The sequence below is a fragment of the Dipteris shenzhenensis genome, chromosome 25 (assembly GCF_047967505.1).
Source record: "Dipteris shenzhenensis isolate YYH24624 ecotype China chromosome 25, Dip_SZ_1.0, whole genome shotgun sequence".
NCBI lineage: Eukaryota > Viridiplantae > Streptophyta > Polypodiopsida > Gleicheniales > Dipteridaceae > Dipteris > Dipteris shenzhenensis.
In genome coordinates this window covers 23,419,856-23,441,698 of record NC_141620.1, presented here as the reverse complement: position 1 = coordinate 23,441,698, position 21,843 = coordinate 23,419,856, and the positions used below count along the sequence as shown (strand labels likewise).

The 21,843-nt window shown below is 45.3% G+C and overlaps 1 protein-coding gene across 1 annotated transcript in view; it reads left to right on the top strand.

Moving 5' to 3' along the window:
- LOC147885633 (zinc knuckle (CCHC-type) family protein) overlaps nt 1-20,972 on the top strand; it is a 39,170-nt gene extending 18,198 nt beyond the window's left edge. The window contains exons 3-7 of the mRNA XM_087396429.1: nt 2,854-3,005; nt 3,166-3,264; nt 19,584-19,782; nt 19,872-19,989; nt 20,358-20,972. Coding sequence (XP_087252555.1) covers nt 2,854-3,005; nt 3,166-3,264; nt 19,584-19,782; nt 19,872-19,989; nt 20,358-20,626 — 837 coding nt within the window. The 3' untranslated portion in view covers nt 20,627-20,972. The remainder of the gene's footprint in view (nt 1-2,853; nt 3,006-3,165; nt 3,265-19,583; nt 19,783-19,871; nt 19,990-20,357) is intronic.
- The last annotated feature ends 871 nt before the right edge of the window (nt 20,973-21,843 follow it).

The following is a 21,843-nucleotide window of genomic DNA, read 5'->3' as shown; positions in this document are numbered from 1 at the left end:
ATGTATGGACTTCGTGGGACCATTCTAGCATCTGCCCCAGGTACGCGTAACACTCAATGTCTTACTATTATTTGTCGCTTTAGTAAATATTCCCTACAAAGAGATGGCCAGGGGCTGAAGATGTAGCTCATTTGTTCATAAAGTATTGGTATCCCATTGCCGGGTTGGCAAGGACCATCACATCCAGCTGGGACTCCAAATTCATGTCTAATTTTTGGCGAGCCTTGTTTGATAATTTTTGTACTAAGCTGCCATCTCCCCACTCTTGGGTCCTTTTTGCACTCTTTTAGGTCCTACACATTGCACAGACAAGTTCCAACACTTTAACCCATTAGAGGTTAGCGTAATGCATGCATTCCTAGTTTGTGGACTAATCCTAGTCCCTCGTGGGCTTTCCCCATTGTTCTCTTTTACCAATGCAAAGCAAAAGTAAAAACTGTAAAACTTATTCTCAACTTTCTTTGACCATAGTTAATTTGATAAAGACGACTCTTTATTTCTTGGGAGAAATACCAATTGGTGACATGCAGTCTTGTAGGCTGGCTTTTGCTACAAACAAGTGGACCATGCAATGGTGAAACGGCCAGGGAACATTCACTAGGGGGGGCACTTGAAGGAGGGATGGGGATGATTTTGCAGCAGGAAATGTCAATTGCAGTCAGTTCCGTGGAGGTCACAACCTTTCTTTAGATTGCTATACCGAGCTTGTGGGGATGGGTTGGCTTTGTTTAGAGACTATTTAGTGACGTGGCACAAAAATCTGATTTCTGGAAGGAAAAATTCACTCTTCTTTGCAAAACTCTATAGCTTTTCCTTCCTTAGAGCTTTAGAAGTGTATCCCAGTGCCCTTCGTGCTCTTTTCTTAAGACTATGATATCATCTTCTGATATGGCTGAGTTCTCCTACAATCGTTTGGTTGAATATTGCTTGTGCATTACTCAATCCAAATGGAACAATCTTTTATTCATACAACACCTGCATGTGCTTTTCATAAATCTTTAGAGATATCCAACAAAAAGGAGAACTCCTTGGCCTTATGAGCCCATGATCCAAAAGCTCCTCTACCTGCCTCCGGATTTCATGCTTTTAAGCTTTGCGGACTCTATCATGCCAAGGCTTGTAGAAAGAACTCACATAAGTAATCGGTAGGATTTGTACCTAACTGCCATGCTTATACCAAGTGTCAGCCTTGTGGGTATCCGGTCATCTTGCAACCAATACCCGTTGACTTGAACAAGTCAACCTTTGACCATTGGTTCAAGCCTTGTATTTCAAATAACCCCACACAAAACTCACACACATGTTTGAGTTACAGTACATCACTCTATGGACTCTTTAAAGACTAGTGTCAACTAATTCTTTTGATGACATTTTACATCCTATTTGGAATGTAATATTGGAGCTTTGCACATGCTCAAGCACGAGACGAACTACAAGCAGTGCCAATGCAATGCACAGCTCAAGGATGAGGACTTTGTGGATGTCTTAGCAGTGTAGTAGCATGCCATGCACAAAGGTGATGCTTGCTAGGAGCTTAGCATGAGGGAATGCCACATGCAGTAGTGTATTAGAAATGCTATTTCCCAAGTTGTATGCTTGTGTATCGAATCTTAAACTAGATATATTGTATGGCTATGTTGTAAGACTATCAGGGATGAAAGAAACAAGTTGCATATATTGGAGCATTTTTCACTCTGTAATAACACAACCACCTTGCAATTCTGTTTGTGTATAGCGCTCAGCTTCATAGTCGCAATCTGTGGATTGGTTTACTGTTGGATGATGTCAAGAGGGGGACATTAGCATCTGTTATGCTGAAGTACCACCACGTCAGCTTGTAGTAGAGCCACTCATTAGACACAATGCCACATCATAGTTGGGAACAGCTGCCCTCCTTATCACCACCGTCAGCCACATATAGGAGGGCATGGAGGATCTACATAAGCAGCCTTGAACTACATTCATTCATCAGCATTGACCTATGTTTTCATGCCACCATTCTGTCTTGCTAATTCAGCTTACATTTTTATAAGGCCTTGGTTTTGCCAATTTCAGGGATAGTATACATCATCAAGAGATTGACAAAGGCAGAATCACATCAATTAGAGCTTGAAATCGTCAAGAGTGCAAGAGGCATTTCTTGAAAGAAAAGATTAAAAAACCATAGAAATAAAATATATGTATTGCAGCGGATGAACTTGTATATATAGGACACCTTGGATTCCTTTTACTCAGTGAAGTTGGTCAAGAGGGCATGGGGTCCTGTATCTTGGGGATCTGCTATCCAGTGCCTATTCTTTAACAGTATAGCTGCTTATGCTTGGGCACTGCTGACGACATAAGTGTTGCTTTGCTTGCTAAGTATGTTTTCCATTTGCTTTCAAAATTTTTTTGGTCACCTCTTTTTTCTTCTCTTTCATTTTCTCTTTTATTTTCTTTGTAGAATTTTGGACTTCAGAATAACAAAAAATCAAATTTGTACGATTTTTTTTTGAAAAAAAAAAATTGTACGATTGGATATATTCTGGTCTTACAAAGGTATATCTGTGTGAGATCTGATGTTGAGTAGCTCTCTAATATTGTGCGGACTGAACGCCTCTCCTCATGGTGATCCTTGGGAGCATTTACTGTGTGGTATGGTGCATTGAGGCTTGTTCATGGAGTGTCCCATTATGCCTTGGAGAGGGTAGGTTTCATTTGCATTTGCAGGTTGCATAAACAAAATGGTGTGCCTTGTGCTTGCAAAATCTTATGACACAGCCCTAGCAGCAGTTGTCCTGTCAATATTTGTATTTTTCAATCCAACCAAGGTGTGTTCTCCATGATTTAACACATGTTCTCAGTAGCGTGCAGATGGAGGCAATGCAAGCGGTGAGCTTCATGTACATGCGCCCACCAGGTTACAATGCAGAAAGTGCACGGGCTGCAGAAATTGCGGACGAGATGAAATCTCTTGGAAGCGAGTCAGTCGTAGATGCCAATGATGCTGCAGCTTCATCCGACAAGTACCTTTCTGTGATTATGTTAACCTCGCAAATGTGTGACCAGCTATTACATTCAGCATTCTACCACCACCCAACCATCACTGATGGCTTAGAGTGTGGAAATTCTTTTTATGTTGCAACCTTAGTCTATGATGGTGCTTATGAAAGTGTTTGTCTCTAGTAAAGTAATCGATATGAAGGGGAAGCGACGCGTGAAGGATCTGTATGGAAGGACTGTTCCTACTGAAGAGGAGTTCCCAGTTCTAAAAAATGCACCAAGGTAAGACTGGAGTGCAATTGTTTTATCGTGGACTTTAGGAGACTTTTGTATATAAAAATGCATTATGTTGTTATTGCCTCAGTAAATACATTTGCAAAGTTCACACGACAAGGTCCTGTTGGAATACTGAAAGGAAAGAGTAGAGTTGACACAAATTCTGAATACTTGCTTATAGAATGAAGAAGAAAGAGGTCCTTAAGTAGGCACCTCATACAAGGTCACTGACATCACTGATGACCTCAAAGCTCCACAATCATCTCCTCAATCTGCTCCTAGATTCACTCAATCATCCTATGTGGCTCTCCACCACCTAACTGTGCTTGTGGGCACCTAACTGTGCCTCTAGCACTCACACATAGAAACATAAGGTGTGCCTGAGGCATACACCTTGAGATATCCCAACAAACCCCCCCTCAAGGAAATGCCTCAGGCTATGTCAAGGATACATCTAGTCTCATAGTTTCTCATGCCATCTCATGGTGGTCAAGGATAAATCTATGGCTAGGTTCTCATGCTAGCAAGGGTTCCCTTGGGTGTAAGGTAAACAGAAAGGGATACAAGTAGACCTTCCAATGGTTATCTCCCTTGCATGTACATGCACACAATGTCTGCAAGAGGTACCATGGAACAAAACATACACATGGCCTACATCATAAGGTGACCAGAGGTGTTTACAAAACACACACAACACAATAGTTTATTTTCATTCATTTTGGAGGACTATCCAGGCTGAGTACCTTGACATAAAAAGAAAAGAGATCTGGAGCATACATAGAGATGATTTAAAATGCATAATCTTCAAAAGATGCCTCATCTTGTGGAGGCTCATCCACTGTAAGTAGATTTGCATTTTCTGTCTTTGCTTTGTTTCTGCAAAACTTCTCACTATGGTTGTTTTTGCCACAGTGCTTGCATGGATTTACTTTGAAGCAGTCCTTTGAAAGGTGATTTGTTTTTCCACAGTGATTGCAAGGAGAATACTTGCCCTTCTGGAATTTCATTACATAAGCAGTGTCATTGCCTTTCCTTAACTCCATATGTCTTTCTTCTTCTTGGAGAGCTGAGATAATGCCTTCAAGGTGTGGATTGGGAAGATTCTTCAAAGTGCTTACAATGTGATCAAAACTTTCAGGCATACTCTTAAGTAGTACTGCCATAGCATCATCAGGGGTGATAGGAGAGTTGATAGAAGCTAACTGAGTCATCAGACTCCGCATATAGTTGACATGAGCAGCTAAAGTAGTATCACTTGCCATCTTTAATTCAAAGAAGGAAATTTTAAGTGATAGTTTAGATATGTGAGAGCTTGCACCAAAAATCAAATCTAGCTTCTGCCATGCTTCCGATGGAGACTCCAAGTCAGATATATGATGTATGTAATCATCACCCAAAGCTAAAGCAATTATACCATATGCTTTTTCTTCTCTTGCTGGATCCCTTGCCGGTCGTGTCGGAGCTGAAGATTCTCCAGCATTTGAGGCCGTAGAAGAAGCTGTAGGAGTAGGTTTGACAAGTCCCCATAAGTTCTCCCGCATCAATGCAAATTTTACTTTCATTTGCCATGTATGGAATCCCTTTCCATTGAACTTCTCAAGATTATATATGGTAGCCATGAGAGGGTCTAACCCAGATATTGGGCAGTGTCTATCTCTCTTACAAGGCAAAAATAACTGAAAGACTTCCAAAATATGAGCACTTAATGTAGCAAATAGTAGTGACTAGATTTCAAACAATGATGCTTCTTCTTACATGCTTCATAGAAGTGGATGAAATAAACATTTTCCAATCAAAACCAGGTCTAGCAAGTCAAAACAAAACTGAATCCACACTTGTACTGAAGTTATTGAAAGCTTCAAAAAACCAGAAATGCTAGAGTAGCATTTTATGTAGCATCATCTTCAAAAACTTATCCAAAACTGTCAAAACTGAAAAGCTGAACTTGGAGGGCTTGTAGCTCACTCTTCAAAGCAAGGAAAAGAGGGCTTTCTGAAGCAAAAGAAAGCTCATATACCAGAGAAGGTCTAGTACAGAGGTTGGACGAAATGGTGTGCACTTTTGCCCGGGAGAGTTGCTACAGGCTGAAACTGAGTTTTGACGATTTCTCCCTCGTTACTGAACCAAATGACCTGAAAAATGGCTCAAAATCTTCGTCTTGAGGTCGCCCATCTACTCCTAAGAGGGCTCAGGCAATGGCGGAGTATGCAGGGAGTATTGAGCAACAGAAGAAATTCGCTTTTTGGAGAATGGCAGCCACCACAGACGTTTTTTCTTCAATTGCTTGCAGGTGGAAGTTCGTCCATACTAGAGGAGTTTCCAGCTCAGAGGGTTTGGGCAATGGCTGTTTGTAGATGGAGAACCAAGCTCTCAAAGATTTTGGGAAGAAAGAAGAAAATGGAGAAGAAGAAGATGAAGAAGAAGATGATGATGTGGCAGAAATGGGCTCAAGGGGGATCAAAGGGCTCTGATACCATGTTGGAATACTGAAAGGAAAGAGTAGAGTTGACACAAATTCTGAATACTTGCTTATAGAATGAAGAAGAAAGAGGTCCTTAAGTAGGCACCTCATACAAGGTCACTGACATCACTGATGACCTCAAAGCTCCACAATCATCTCCTCAATCTGCTCCTAGATTCACTCAATCATCCTATGTGGCTCTCCACCACCTAACTGTGCTTGTGGGCACCTAACTGTGCCTCTAGCACTCACACATAGAAACATAAGGTGTGCCTGAGGCATACACCTTGAGATATCCCAACAGGTCCTCGTATATTCTCTCATGTTTCACATTTGAACATACATTCCTATTTGAGAAGCTAAAATAAAGTCATGGAAAGAATTGAATAAACTATCCAATATACAATAGACCTGTGTCCCCTTTCTCATTAAGGTACAGATATCAAATGTCCATTTATGTACCTTTTAATTTTGGCCAGGACTCTAGTCTACTGTAGTCTTACTGCATGCATTGCTTTAAATATTTAAGATGAAAACATAAATGATTCATCTGTTTATATGGATGAATATTTGCTAGTGCTAGATTTGTGAGTTTTACGATCATTGTGTTAGGAAGTGGATAGTTTGTTTGTCGCTTCACGGCTCCATGTCAAGGTTGGATTTGGAAGAGCTTGCTGATATCGAGAACTAGGCTCATAATTAAGGAAGCCCAAACTCGTGCTCACGCGTAGATGTAGGAGCCAGAAGCCGTGAATGGTCACTGCCAATGGAAACGCCATGCAATACCACGTAGACTCGACTGCTAAGTGTCCTCCATGAAAGGCCTTGCCCAATAGTACCTTTGAGGCCTGCATGGGCCAATCAAATCAACCCTACCAGCAACTATCTCCCATGAAGGCTTACCATGCCAATTGCTAACATACCCTCCCTCAACCGAATCAACTTGAGCTGGACCCCCCGGAAGGTTTCTTTATTCACAATATAAAATTCACTGTACATAATTGCAGCCTGAAGGCTCGCTTACAAAACGTGAAAATTAAGATTAGATGGGAGAGATGAGCTCTCCATTCTTGGCAAGTGCCACATGTCAGCTTTCCAGCTACTAACTAAACTCATGCTAGAAGTTGGGTCTCTCTGGGGCCTTCCAACACCCATGGTCAATCGCTTTGGTGAAGTTCTCCCTTAGCTCCATAAGGATAGGGCATTTTTACCCCTCTTGATACCTGCAACAATTTACCATGGCACCCATTGACTGTCAGCTTTTTCATGCAAAAATAAACTCTAGACTAATCCTAGTCTTTGTGGATGTCCCCACCAAGCAAACCAATGCACACATACATTAATTTCTCTGGTTGACCAAGGTCAATCCTCTTTTACTATAATTAAGGGACTTTGACCAATAGTCTAGGTGCCTTAATTATAACCAAATCCTGTCTAACCGACGTTGGAATATCATGGTTGACTTAAGTTAACCCTCTTGGCCTAAACCAAGTCTTCCTAACCGTAGTCAGGCCTTCTTGACCACCAAAGTCAAGTGTCTTTGATTGACGTCAATGCGTTGGCCAATATAAAAGAACTCTTTGACCATAGTTATAAATAAGTAAGGAACTCTTTAACTAGGGTCAGATAAAAGGTCAACTCTATATTTGACTTGGAGTATTTACAACTTAGCGACAACACACGTGGACAAAAAACGTTAATTCCATCAGAATTGAAATCACGAATCGGACTTTCCCAACTCTGTGAAAGAAAGAAATTTTATTAAAGTTTTCTCTCGGAAGACCGATGGGTCTATGAGATTGTGAAAAACCTGATACAATGAGTTGTGGTAGTGGAGCTACTAAACGAGCATCCACACCAATGCAGAATGCAAAAAATGCAAAATGGGAGTACTAAGTCCTAAGTGCAAGATCGTACAACATAGTCATGTCGATAGTCAACTATATATCAATCTCAGCATCATCGTCACATCAACATCATCATCATTAGTAGCAGCAGGACATCAAGATGGATGAGGCAGTGGAGGCATGAGGTTAGCAATAGAGTGCTGTCGGCCCCTCAAGGGTGCAGTCCTAGTACGTCTCCTGATCGTAGCTTTGCGTCTAACCAGGGCCATTGTGACCCTCGTCGGTCGGGCTCCGATCCTAAACAAGGAGGGGATGTCCCCAAGTATGATCTGTTTGTTAACCCTCTGTCTGAGCTGTCGGGTCATAGGCTCCAGGTCACGGTCATGTCAAAGTCTCGTCTCGTAGGGGTCTATGTGATCTGGCTGAAAGAACTTTGTGATAGAGCTCTAAGAGGTATCAGTTGAGGAAGAAGTCTGCTCCTGTCTCCGTGCTCGGAGTATCCTCTCGCGGTGTCTAAGCACCTCATGAATGAAACCAGCCAAACACTGTTGGTCTGGGTAGGAGGGGAGACGGGCCAAAACCCCATAACTATCTCTGAAGAGGCAGTAGAAACGCCCTTGGATCTCATAGTAAACAAGACACCTGAAGATGAAATGCTCCTCTGTCTCAACCTTCTGCATGTCACACAGTATGCATATGTGCCTCTTCTTGGGTAACCGCTTTGCTTTGCAGCTCTCAATACGAAGTCTGTGTGACTAGACTCGGAACTGCCTAAGAGATCCTCAGCGAGTGGGGTAGGTGAATCTGTGTGTATCCTAGTGGAACAATGAAACCCTCCGCTGTGATATGTAAGAAGTGATCTCTGTAGAAGCCCAGCTTCAGTGGAAGATCACTGGGGCCCAACTAAGTCCGGAATGTGTGTAGCTGTGGTAGATCCTCACGGATAACCTGGTTGACCTCGTGTGATAGGAGGGGAGAGAACGGAGCATCCATGCTGTACTGGAATAGAGGTAGTCTGTCCATGTGGAGCCCTAGCCCCTCAAACCATCTCTTTGTGCGTGCATACCAGCACCTGTGGTCTCCCCCTGCTGCAAGTGCCATAGAAGAGGACAGTGCTAGCCATGGTATCCTGCTACACCCAGAGGTGTAATCCCCATACTCCCTGACTCGGTACAGATACGTGATGACCTGAAATGCAGCATCTAGCTGTAATGGGGATGACCCAAACTCTGCCCGAATGATTTGGTGAGGAACGGATGGCTTACCACGGATCATCCGTGATAACATGAGAACCTCTAGCCGCTCCACCCTGATCCACTCTATATCCGACAAGTCTGGCCTCGAGCATGGACTGCCATACATCCCTGTTGGGCGGACCAAGGAGTCAAAAAGCAACCCTTTGGTCCGTGGATCCTGAAAGTGAGAGCGGAAGCACTGTCTCTCTAGTCTAGCCAATGAAGCATATCTTCTGCTCAGACGTGCATGCATCATGGGTCTCATAGTGAAGATGGGTCCAGAAAAGACGACCCCAAGATAAGTGTATGATGAAGCTACCTCAACAGGGGCCCCATCAAATGCGAGCTGGTCCTTGATACTCCGCAAATCTGCTGACCTCAGAATCAAGTACTGATGCATAAATCTTGGACATGACATGTCCAATCATAATGGTCCTGTAGTTCTCCGGGCTCATGGGATCCCTTGCCTTGTGAATGGGTGAGATAGTGTTACAGGTGCGTGGAAACCCCAAGCAAATAGCTTCATTGAATAGCTTTGCTAAGATTGGGGCTAGGAGATAAATCCCATATGCAATGAACTCAGTGCATAGTCCCTCATGATCCTTCGCTCGGCCATTATGAAGTTTCATTACGGCATCCTTTACCCCCCCCCTAGTGAAGAGGGTGCAGGATGTGGGGCATGGCATGTGTGATAGGTTAGGGACTGTGACACATCCCAGCACTCCTGAAACCTCTGATCTGCAAGCAAACACAAGAACACACACAATGTGAGAAAATTGAGCAGGTTGCTCACCACCCAACCACGACATCTACGGGATGTGATCCCGAATCAGGAGATGTCCCCTTCGAGCCACGAGCTGAGCTACTGGCACGAACTCCCAATTAGATCCAAACCAGCCTGGTGTCCCATACCACCAGGTGGTGCTGTGAAGCCTGGGATCTGCTGCTGGGCCTCGGGCTACGCTATGATGCAGGCGCACGTCCGCGACTCAATCCAGGATTAGACCTAGCACATGGGAACGAAACTTGCTCCCATTGGCTCTCTGAGAATTGAACCTATGGGCCCCTTATATAGACTCGGGCCCCAAGCGCCAAAAATAGCGAAGACCTCTTACTGGTTCGTACCCTTGCCACTCAACCCGAGAATCAAGCTTGCCTAGCTCTAAGCCTCCCCAGGCTACCTGAGCTAGTCTAGTGTACCCAGTACACGTCGGATACCAATCCGTGCACATGACATACTTCTCTCCTCTAACAACTCACTCTTGAGTTCGCTAAAAAACCCGGGAATGTCCTCTGGAGGTTCTGTAATGTCTCCCATGTTGCATCCTCCTCAACACGATCCTTCCACTTGATCTTGTATTCCGTGATAGTTCGATTACGAATCGGTCTTTCACGAAATTCAAGAATACACTCAGGTTCGTGTGAAGTCAAATATGTAACTTCGATTATTTCTTGAGGAGAAACAAGTTGATCATCCACACCTAATACTTCTTTCAGTCTATTGACATGAAAGACTGGATGTACTTTAACATCAGGAGGCAATTCTAGTCGATATGCAACTAGTCCAATTCTTTTAATAACCTTGAACGGACCACAGTAGCTGGGGGATAACTTCGGAACCAAACGAGTACTTAGGCTCTTGGATTCCTTGGGAATTCGCAAATATACCATCGTTCCTTCAGAGAACTCTCTAGGTGAACGATGTCTATTAGCATAAAATCTGTCCCGATCTTGGGCATTTCTAATAGACTCCTTAGCAAATTACACCATTTCTTGCATGTCTAGCAAGAAGGTCTTTGTAGCATCATTTTGGATTCCCTTTAACCCAACCATAACTGGTGACTTAGGTTGAAACCCGTACATAAGCATAAAAGGACTAAAACCAGTGCTCGAATGCTTTGCACTGTTATAAGCAAATTCTATCATAGGTAGATAATCTTCCCATGAAGACTATCTCTTAGAAACATATGCCCGAAGCATATCTTCAACCAATTGGTTGACCTTCTCTGTACTGCCATCGGATTGTGCATGATCTGAGGAACTCATACTTAGAGTAGTTTCTAACTTCTCAAAAACAAGTATCCAAAAGTTACTTGTAAACTTCGAGTCCCTGTCACTGACTATGTCAGAGGGCAAACCATACAGCTTAAACAAGTGGTCCACAAACTCATGAGCCAGCTGAACAGCTGAAATAGTTGTTCTAGTAGGTAAGAATCTAGCCATTTTTGTCAGACGGTCAACTATGACCCAAATGGAGTCATGACCCTTGCGCGTTCGAGGCAAACCAGTAATAAAATCCATGGAAATACTTTCCCATTTATTACGTGGAATCTGCAATGGTTGTAATAAACCCGCGCTTCTAAGGCGTTCTGCCTTAGTAACCTGACAAACCCGGCAACCTACCACATAGTTTTCAATAAATGCACGCATCTTAGGCCAATAAAAGGTATGCTTCACAAGAGACAGAGTCCGATGTATAGGAGCATCATGACACTCCCAGAGAATCTTGGATCGAAGTTCCAGAACATCTGGCACACAAATCTTTCCATTTCGGAACAGCAAGCTGTTCCTAATCATCCACTGACCTCCCGCCGCCTGTACCGTAGGTGGCACAATCCCTGAGTCCTGGTCAACCATGGAGCTCCCATCCTGGACTTTCTGCCAATAAGAACTGAAATGACTATCAGTTGCGCAAAGCTCTCTCAAGGATTGAAATAGGTGTGAGGATATTTCCGTAAATGACATAGCATTTACAAACTTGACTCGACTTAAGGCATCCGCCACGCTATTCAACGAACCCTTGTGATAATGTATTTTAAAATCAAAATCTTGCATTAATTCTGCCCATCTAGCTTTTCGTCCCCTCAATTCAGACCCATCACACTCATACTTGATTGACTGATGATCGGTCAATACAAGAAACTTCGAACCATACAAGTAGTGTCTCCAAACCTTCAGGGCATACACTACTGCATAGAGTTCTTTTTCTAGTGTGGGTCAACGATATTGGGTGTCGTCTAGCTTCTTACTCTCAAAAGCTACAGGTCTGCGCTCTTGGAATAAAGCTGCCCCGATCGCAAAATGACTCGCATCGGCCTCTAAAACATAAGGCCGGGTAGGATCGGGTAATGTAAGAACGGGTGCTTCCTTGATAGTTAACTTCAAGGTTTCAAAAGCCTTGTTCAATGCATCATTCCAAGAGATCGGTTGGGTAGACCTGCGTCCACGACCTTTCAATATGTTTGTCAGGGGTGCCGTGATGTGTGAATAATCACGCACAGACTTCCGTAGAAATACCGTAAATCCTAGGAAAGAACGAAGTTGTTTCACAGTCTGAGGGATAGGCCATTCTAAAACCTTCTGGATACGATCCAGATCAATGCTAATACCTTCAGAAGAAATCTTGTGTCCTAAGTAAATGATCTCCTTCATAAAGAAGTCACATTTACTCATCTTGGCATAGAGCTTATGCTGTCTTAGAATAACTAAGACAATCCGAAGGTGTCCTATGCACTTGGGGCTCAACCTATTAGTGTTTCACCTTATAGGATGAGCGAGCTTGAGGAGGATGAGTTAGCTTCACAGCTACAGGATTATTTGAATATGGGCTATGTTCGCCCAAGTAAATCACCTTGGGGAGCACCTGTTCTCTTAAGAAAGAAGAAAGATTCTACATGGAGAATGTGGATAGATTAAAAACGATTGAATAAAGTGACAATAAAGAATTGATACCCTCTATCTCGTTCCGATGATCTAATAGACCGTTTGGCCGCAGCGAAGTATTTCACTAAGATTGATTTGCGTACGGGTTATCACCAAATCCGTATCTATGCTAAACACATAGATAGAACCGCATTCCGAACTAGATATGGCCACTACGAGTTTCTTGTATTACCTTTTGGTCTGACCAATGCTCCTGCCACCTTCCAGCAAATGATGAACGATTTGTTCCGAGATTTTATTGGTAACTCTATGCGATGGTCTACTGCCTGTTCTGGAGGTAAACCTTCTGGCAGTTGAGCAGGGAATACATCCATGAAATCATCTAACAACATTCTCAATTCACGGTGTTCAAACATACTTAAATCATTCTTGTTATTAACAGAGACAACAAATGAAGAAATCGGAATCAAAACACACTGATAGACATCATAATGAGAAGTGTTTACTATATTCCGAAGCTGCATCGCAGATACAATAGGTCCCTGAGAAGAGGGAATGTTATCACACTGAATACAAAATTGAGTGTCCTTATCCAAAAAAGAAAGAGTATGGTCCTTCCATCCAATCTGAATATCATGGGTTTTAAACCACTCTATTTCGATCAACAAGTCCACATGCTCCAAGTGTATGACATAGCACGTAAGAGCCGTTGTGTAGTCTTGAATCGGGATAGAAAGGGCTTCAATCTTGCGATCCCAAAACTGCTTCCCAGCTGGAAGCTACACCTCATAGGTGTGATCGCTAGGTATCGTGGACAGCCCCATCTTCTGCACAAGTTTGTAATTAACAAAGTTGTGAGAGCTGCCCGGGTCAAAGAGAATGTGAACTCTTTGGTCCCTAACTTCTCCATAAACTCGGAAAAGATCATGGGAACCAAATAACGAAGTATTAAAAGTGCAATTACAAGAAAGTGGGCAGGTAATGACATTTACAGAAATACCTGTCATCGCAACTTGATTAGCTCCCTTGGCTTTGGTACCCGGACCCGCCTGGAGCTTGCTTTTGGTTCTTGCGCTTAGGACAATCATTCTTAGTGTGGCGTGACTCCTCGCAGAAGAAGCAATGTCCTTCCTTCTTTAGCTTCAAGGTTCGAAGGAAACGGGCACGACCATTCTTCGCCTGAGTCAAATGTTTCTTGGAGGCGTTGTCTATAGAGTTCGTCTCCCCGGTACCAGTGGTAGACTGGAAGAACTTCCGCTTGTTCTTCCCACCCGTGTCGGAAACTGTGGTTCCCTTTGCACTGGCCATGGTATCATCATAAATACGTGCGTAATTCATGGCCTCTTGCAATGTGGTACACTTGTTGTTCTTGATCTGTAACTTGTACGAGTCAGGCAAACCATCCACAAAGAAACCTAACAAGGTCACTAGATCCATCTTTGTAGCTCTGATCTGCAAATCCCGAAATCTATGAAGATAAACCTCAAAAGTCAAATTCAGCTTGGACATATCGAGGGCTTTAAGCTTGCCTACGATATCGTAATCTTCCTCCTTCTTCAGAAACTCTTTCTTGAAGACCCCTTCGAATTCGTTCCATGTTGCAGGCTTGGGTTGGAGTTCCTTTCACCACAATAAAGCCTTTCCTAACATAAACCCGGCTGCAAGCTGTATTTTCTTGTCATCTGGATAAGGGTGAAACTGAAAGTGTACTTGCCATTTGTGCAACCAAGTGTCAACAACCTCCTTGGTACGAGACTTCTGGTCTCCGAGAAAAGGATCTGGAGTGATGTTCGGACCTAACACTGAAGCCATGGCATCCACATGCGTGAGCGCCTGAACAGTGCTTGTCAAAAGTGTGACTGTAGTCTGAATCCCTTGAAGTTGCTGTGTCAACCCCGTTTGATTCGTATGAACTTGCTCAAACTTTCCATCAAGAGCAGTGGTGAATTCACTGAAGGCTTTTTTCGTAATCAGATCATCGTAGAGACCGTGGTCATCATCCGCATGGTAGTTCAAATCCTGGTCTCCCATCGCAAGCTCAGGGTCTACAGAATCAGCCATGACTGAAATCTGATCTGAAAAGAAGATAGGGTAGAGAAGAGAGACAAGCAGGTGGCCTTGTAGCTAGGAGGTAGAAACGAAGTGGAAGCTGGCCAAGAAGGAGGCGATGGAAGAAGGGAAAGCTGGTCGATGAAGAAGGTAAGCGGGGGCTGAGCTGAGCTGATGATTCAGTTCAGATTCTGGAACCTGGAACTCCGCTCCTGGCTGTCCGTATGAAGTGCTGTAGCAGGCCGTACCAATATTCTGGCTCCCGGGCGTGAAGATGTAGAGGGACTGGAATTCTGCACAGTCTACAGGCTATGGGAGAAGGCAATTTGGCCGAACTTATAGCGGGAGAGCAGGCTTTTAGTAAAGCCCTGCTTTTCCAAAAGCTCACCCTCCAAAAACGGAGGGGTAGCGCTTTTTTAAGCCCCCAGGCCCCCCCCGAAAAGCAGCTGACCCAAAATGCGATCTGTCCCTATCCTGTTTCGCACCTTCCTGCGCTCCCCTTCTACCTGCCATCACAACCCTGCGCAGCCAGCCGACATGCGGGATCCCCCTTTGGTTCGCCCCAACTTTACACTCTCTCCTGACTTCCTTCTGACGCCTTTACCTGGACCCCACTTCTTGCTCCTAACTACACCTCTCTCCCTCTCTCTCAACCTGTCACTTCTTGCAATGAAATCACCCTGCACTCTCTCTCTCTCCTTCCTTCTTTCCCAATCTAATACCACTTCCCTTAAGCGATGAACCGGCAGACACTTGCAGGGCTTGAGCACGAATTTCAAAATTAGGGCATACCTGGAGAAAGAATCGTCCAAAATTTTCGCAACAGAAGTTCCTACCTCAGGAGTTGGCTCTGATACCAACTGACACGTCCCAGCACTCCTGAAACCTCTAATCTGCAAGCAAACACAAAAACACACACAACGTGAGAAAACTGAGCAGGCTGCTCACCACCCAACCACGACATCTACGGGATGTGATCCCGAATCAAGAGATGTCCCCTTCGAGCCACGAGCTGAGCTACTGGCACAAACTCCCAACCAGATCCAAACCAGCCTGGTGTCCCATACCACCGGGTGGTGCTGTGAAGCCTGGGATCTATTGCTGGGCCTTGGGCTACGCTATGATGCAGGCGCGCGTCCGCGACTCAATCCAGGATCAGACCCCTAGCACATGGGAACGAAACTTGCTCCCATCGGCTCTTTGAGAACTGAATTTTTGGGCCCCTTATATAGACTCGGGCCCCAAGTGCCAAAAATAGCGAAGACCTCTAACTGGTTCGTACCCTTGCCACTCAACGCGAGAATCAAGCCTGCCTAGCTCTAAGCCTCCCCAGGCTACCTGAGCTAGTCTAGTGTACCCAGTACACGTCGGATACCAATCGGTGCACATGACAGACTGGCTGATTTGGGATATCATAGAGTGTGCGTGCATAATCAAACCACACCCGAGTCTTAGTGAGTGGTGAGGGGGACCGTCCTGTAGAAATCTATGCCAAAAGTTCTTAGAGTTGTTATTGAGCAGAATGTTCAGTAGCTCCTCCTCGTTCCGGTGCACAGAGTCAAGTTTCTTCCTACGTACCAGTGGACGGTACTCGTGTAGCATCTCAAGTTTTGCTTGGAAGACTACTTTTGGTTTCGAATCTAAGCTGACGGCGTAAAGCCTTACACTCATCATCGTACCAACTATTACAGGGTACGGTCCCAGGTGGTGGTGGGCGGGTGGTGTGGGGGTAGGCGTGAAGAGCAGCCTTGTGTAGTGAGCGGGTGACTAGGACAGCACGGTCCTCTAATAGGGGTATAAAGTCAATGTATGCGAGAAGTATGTACAGACAGCTAGAGTAAGTAGGTGAGTGATTGTGATCAAAGCGTGTATCATGGTAGGTGGAGTAAGAACTCAATAGGATAGAAAGTGTTGTGCGACGGGGGGTAGAAATGCTAAAGAAAAGATGGGTATGATCAGCCCCTGGAGGGAGAGGTGCTACGGTAAAGTCAGTGATGCAAGATGTGAAGGCAGGGGATCCCATGATGTAGTCCACAACACTGAAGCCTCCCCCATGTGGAAAGCACGTGAAGCCACCTGATGCAGGCCATGTGTCAAGACCGTTATAAATAATGAGATCATGCATCCTGTCGAGGTCTAATAGGGCCTGCCTATAAGATGTGAACAGTCCTCGTCTGTGAGCCGAAACTCGTAGCATACCTGTCTCCTCAAGGTCAATGTCTGACAGTAGAGTAGAATCATCCCTGAAGTCGAGGAGTGGTGCCTGACGAGCGCCTGTCCTCGCGTTGAAGTCTCCAACTAGGAGGACTTCTCCGCGGCTAGAGGAGTCAACAATGGATTGATAAAGAGCAGCAAATGGGGATGTCTCATCCTCCCCTCGACTATCTCTGGCAAAGCGGGAGGTCTCGGGGGGGAAGTAGCAAACTGCAATAAACAGATCCCGGCTGTCCATGTGCCGAATCCGGATCTAGAGAAACCTGGAATGTGTGTCTCTCTGCTCCACTGAGATAGCCCTCAAAAGTGTGGATCTGTAAAGGACTGCGACTCCTCCCGACCCTCAAACCCCTCCAATATTCCTCGTCTCATCTTTGTAGGCAGACTCCCACGTATACCCGCTGACTACTGGTAATGGGCGCTGTGGACTCTGATGTGTCTCTGTATAAATAACTATGTCGTGACGTGTATAGGATTCCGAGAAGTTTCCTGGTTCTGACCATAAGATACCATTACAGTTCCAGATGGTACATGATAGGGTCTCGGATGCCTGAGTCTCATAGACCCCGCCTCCCTATGCGGGAGGAGATGTGGGTGCCTGACGGGGGCGTGTAAGGAGTCGTCCATCTCGTACTACTGCCCACTTTTCCTCCTTGCGGGCCTAGTCCCACTTCTACAACAAAAAGCGCCTCTCAACCTGTAGTGGAGTGAGGTCCTCATCCATGGAGATCGTTGGCTGGTCTCGTAAGGTTGACCTACGACGTAAAGCCGAAAGTCGGGCATGGGCTTCATGGAACGGTATGATAAGGGGCTGCTCTTGGTTGGGGTCTCTCCCAACCTGCCATGCTTTCTCAATCTTGTGCTCAGTTGCCCCTAGAGTAGTGGCCACGAAGGCCGTTGCATTTGCCATCGGTGTAGCCTTAGTGCGTGGGATCCCACGTACTCAGATGTTGAGAGCCTTGCTGGCTCTCTGCTGCTGCTCTAGGAGGGTAGCCGAAACGGTTACCCTTGCAGGTTCCCGTTTGGCTACGTCGACCCATTTGGATGTCTCCTCGATGGCTGATTGCATGCTCGCAATCTGTGCTTCCACAACTGGGGTGCTCCCTGGGACTGTACATATAGCAGTGACCTTCAGTCGGAGCTGCGTGATCTCCTGTTTGAGCCCTTGAATAAGATCAGCTTGGTCTCGGATAGAGCCTGACACTGCTCCTGTATGAGATGCGCTTGCTCTTGGGTGAATTGTGTTTGCTCTTGTGTGAAGCGTGACAGCTTCTTGTCGCGCTCTCGGATGCTATGAACCTCCATCAACAAGCTCTCTCAAGCCTCTGATGGGTCAGCTCGTCCGTGCTCTAGCAGAAACTGAAAGGACTATGGCATGAAAGTGTGAGGATGAGACTGGAGGCTGGGTGATGATTGGGTGAGATGGGTGCGGTATGGAGATGATAGTGGCCTGGAGGAGGCGATCCCAGCAGGGTGTGGGAACGTGGGCTGACTGAGAGGCAGAGGGTAGAAAAAGGTGTAGTAGTGCGGAATAGTGTATGACCCCTCCAAAGTAGGTGTCATAATTGGAGAGAACTGTAGCGGGAGAAGAAGGGAGAGATGGTGTCAGTGACAACCCCTCTATCTTAGGGGAGGGTGGAGCAATCGATGCCATGGGTAGGGGTATATCAAAGCCAGTAGCTGTAACTGTAGAGGCTGTGGACAGAAGTGGAGCTGAAACTGGAACTGAAGTTGACGCTGAGGCTGAAGCTGAGGCTGGCGCTGAAGCTGAGGATGAGGATGTACCTGAGACCGAAGCTGAGACTGAAGCTGAAGCTGAAGCTGAGACTAAACTTGAGACTAAAGCTGAGGCAGAGGTGGACCCTGCCTTTGCTTTGCTGTCAACTCCGAGTCCACTGCGGTTGTAGCGTGTGTTAACATCCTCGAGTTTCAGCTGTGTTTGTTTCTTGGCTTTGTTGTCATCTTTCTTGGCGGCTTTATCCGTATCTTTGCCACCTTTCCCCATTTCGTTTGACTGACCTGTGTTCGGTGCAGGTCTTAGTGCAGGAGCGGGAGCATGAGCCCCCCCCCCCCGACGGGAGGTACCCCCAGGGGGCTGAAAAAAGGCGGGAAGCAGGAGAGCTCAATGGAGGGGGCAGAAGGCGGGGCTGTGGGTCGGGGCTGTAGGTTGGGGCGGAGGAGAATGGTTGAATGTGGAGGGGAATGGAGGAGGATTTTCTCTGATTTTTCTGTTGTTTTCTGACACGTACAGATTGTCTCTGACAGACACAAAATGACAGGTGACACCCTTTTTTTTGGGGGGGGGGGGGTGTGGAGTAACTGGGTGAGTAACTGTCTGGTTACACTAACCAGACTGATTGGTTCTAGTCTGGTTAGCTGACAGTCTAGTTAGCCTGTAACTAGCCTACTAACTAGAGTAAGTTGACCAAGGTTAGTCTAACCACCGGTGAGCATGGAGCGATGGAGCGTGGAGTGATGGAGGTGCGGATGACGATGGTGTAGGCATAGGCGTGAGAGAGAGAGAGAGAGAGAGAGAGAGAGAGAGAGAACCAGGGCCACGTGGCAAAAATGGTGTCGGAAACTTTTTTAAGAAAAGTGTAATGATAGCTCTGCTAGTGTTAATAAATGATATTCGGAAATTTATGAAGTACAGTAGGCCCATCACAGCTAGTCTAGTGGTTGCACAATTTCTGCACATATTTCGATTCAAATCGACCTAGAAGGTTGTGCTATGTCCTTGTTAAGAATTTTGCGTTCTCATGGTCGCGATGTCACCTCAAAGACAGCAAAATGCATTTGTGAAAAATAATAAAAAATTCCATGGAGCTGAATGGGTTTATAAAACAATTCTTTCAGGCTGGAAAGTGGTGCTTCTGCAAGGGTCAAACCATTTGCAGTGGCAATCAGGAATGTGAAGTGTGCTCGATGTGGAGCTTTTGGCCATCAAAGTGGTGACAGGGAATGCCCATTGAGAGATAGTATCACACCTACTGACGAAGCTCGTCAGAGACGAGATGATCCATTGACAACGATTATGAATGCAGTTTCCAATGAGGTTTTCTTTTCCCTGTTATTTCAGCATTGCCATGTTCCTTTTATCAAATTAGTTTCAACACACCTATAAGGTGCCATGTGCTGTTGCAGCCCTTTAAATGGGAGCTGAAGCAGCAACCAGGAGGGTTAAGTCCAGCTCGAGGTGGTTTCAAAATGGATGATCCAAATCAGCAAATTATTCCAGAGGATATATATGATGAATATGGGGGTATGGTTCACTCGATGGCTTATGCATCAGTGTTGAAATTCTGGTCTTGTGTGTTTGACTGATGCATACCTTCATTTGACGAAGCTCACTTACTTCCCTTCGATGCCATTGGTGATGACATATGGGGGTATGGTTCACTTGATTGCTTATGCATCAGTGTTGAAATTCCCAATTGAATGGAGCTGGTCTTACTAGTGTGTTTGACTGATGCATACCTTCATTTGAAGAAGTTTATTAACTTCCACTCAATGCTATTGGTGAGGACATATCCACAATTTTGGGAACAAATCGATGCTTGAAACTGGATACTAAGGCTAAAATGAATGTCTGTAGTATCGAATCGCTTAGTCTGGACTGTTTTCACACAGGATTTCTTGCCGGTACAAATGAAGTTCCAGACATTTTGGCATCGTTTCCATTAGTCAAGCACAAAGGTGAAGGGAAGAAGAAGAGAAAAAACAAACATAACAGTGATAATGACAGCGAAAAGGAGTACAGGCGGAAGGTTAAGAGACTTAAAGAGAGGAGCAAGCATGGAAGATCAAGAAAGGAGGACAAGGGATCAAGAAGGCAGAAGAGGTCCCTACACTCCAGGCATAAAAAATCCTCCTCTGGATCAGACAGCTCTTCTTCCTGATTCAAGGGGAAAAGCTAATGAATAGATAGCAATTAAGCTTATTTTCTTTAGGTTACTTGTCTGGTGGAGGCGGAATAGAAAGAGGTGTTTTAATTTAGTAAGAATCTTCACCAGAGTATGACCTTGAAGAACTAAGGCACACATGAAACCTGTGTTAAGTGGATATTCCACAGTTCGTTTTAACTGTGCATTGTAATACAAGTTTCTTGTATATGCAGGGAAAAAATGGCTAGAGATGATGCCAGAAATAGTTAAAACTGCTACGCTGCAGGTCACTACAAGTTGGGGTTCAATGCACATGTTTTTAATGAGTAGTTTGGTAGATACTCAGGCAATAACGCACATTTTTGTTGATTATGCTTCGTCTATAAACATGCGAATAATGAATGAAAGAACAATGAAATGAAAGTGATGGCTATCTGACTTGTGATTGGCACCTTTGGAGTTGTACATGCCAAAGATTTGGTTGTGCAGGCTTTTGGGCTACTTGAATCATGGAAATGGTTTTCAAAGCATTGATATCCAATGAAAATTCTATTATTTTCCTTTGCAACGACTCTCTCTCTCTCTCTCTCTCTCTCTCTCTCACCTTCCCTCCCTCCCCCCTCTCACCTTTCCTCCCTCCCACCCAGCGGCTCTCCTACTGCACATCCGGCTGTTGACCTGTCTCCCACCCTGCTGTGACCCAGCTTGATCTCCGCCCCCAAGCCTTTCTTCACCATTGCTCGTGCACCTGTCTTCCCTGTTTTCGCCCTCCCAGCTCTTCTTTCTACACCCCTGCCTTGCTTTCCTCCACCCCCCCTCTACTTCCTGCATTCCCCTCCATGCATACACTCCCTGGATCACCCTGTGCCTATCCATCATGCCACCTCCTTGCTTCTCCATCGACCCTGCTGCTGATCCCTTGAAGCTGCTGCTCAATCACATCCTATGGGCCCGGCTGCCCACCTGATCCTGCTGCTCCAACCTCTGAACAGCGCCTGCTTCTGAGAAGCTGCTGTTCTCTGCATTTCCCACGCTGCCGCTCTCTGCATTTTCCACTCTTTGAAGAGCCCTGCTTCTGCCTCCTCAGTGTTGCTATTGCAACTCTGCCTCTGCCTTCCTATTGCCTTTCAATTCTGCCCAATACAGTCGCATTCGTCCATATTCTCCTCCCTAGCACTGTTGATTCCTGTACTTTGAACCCTCCGCTTCATCCTCCAACTAGGACTCTAGAC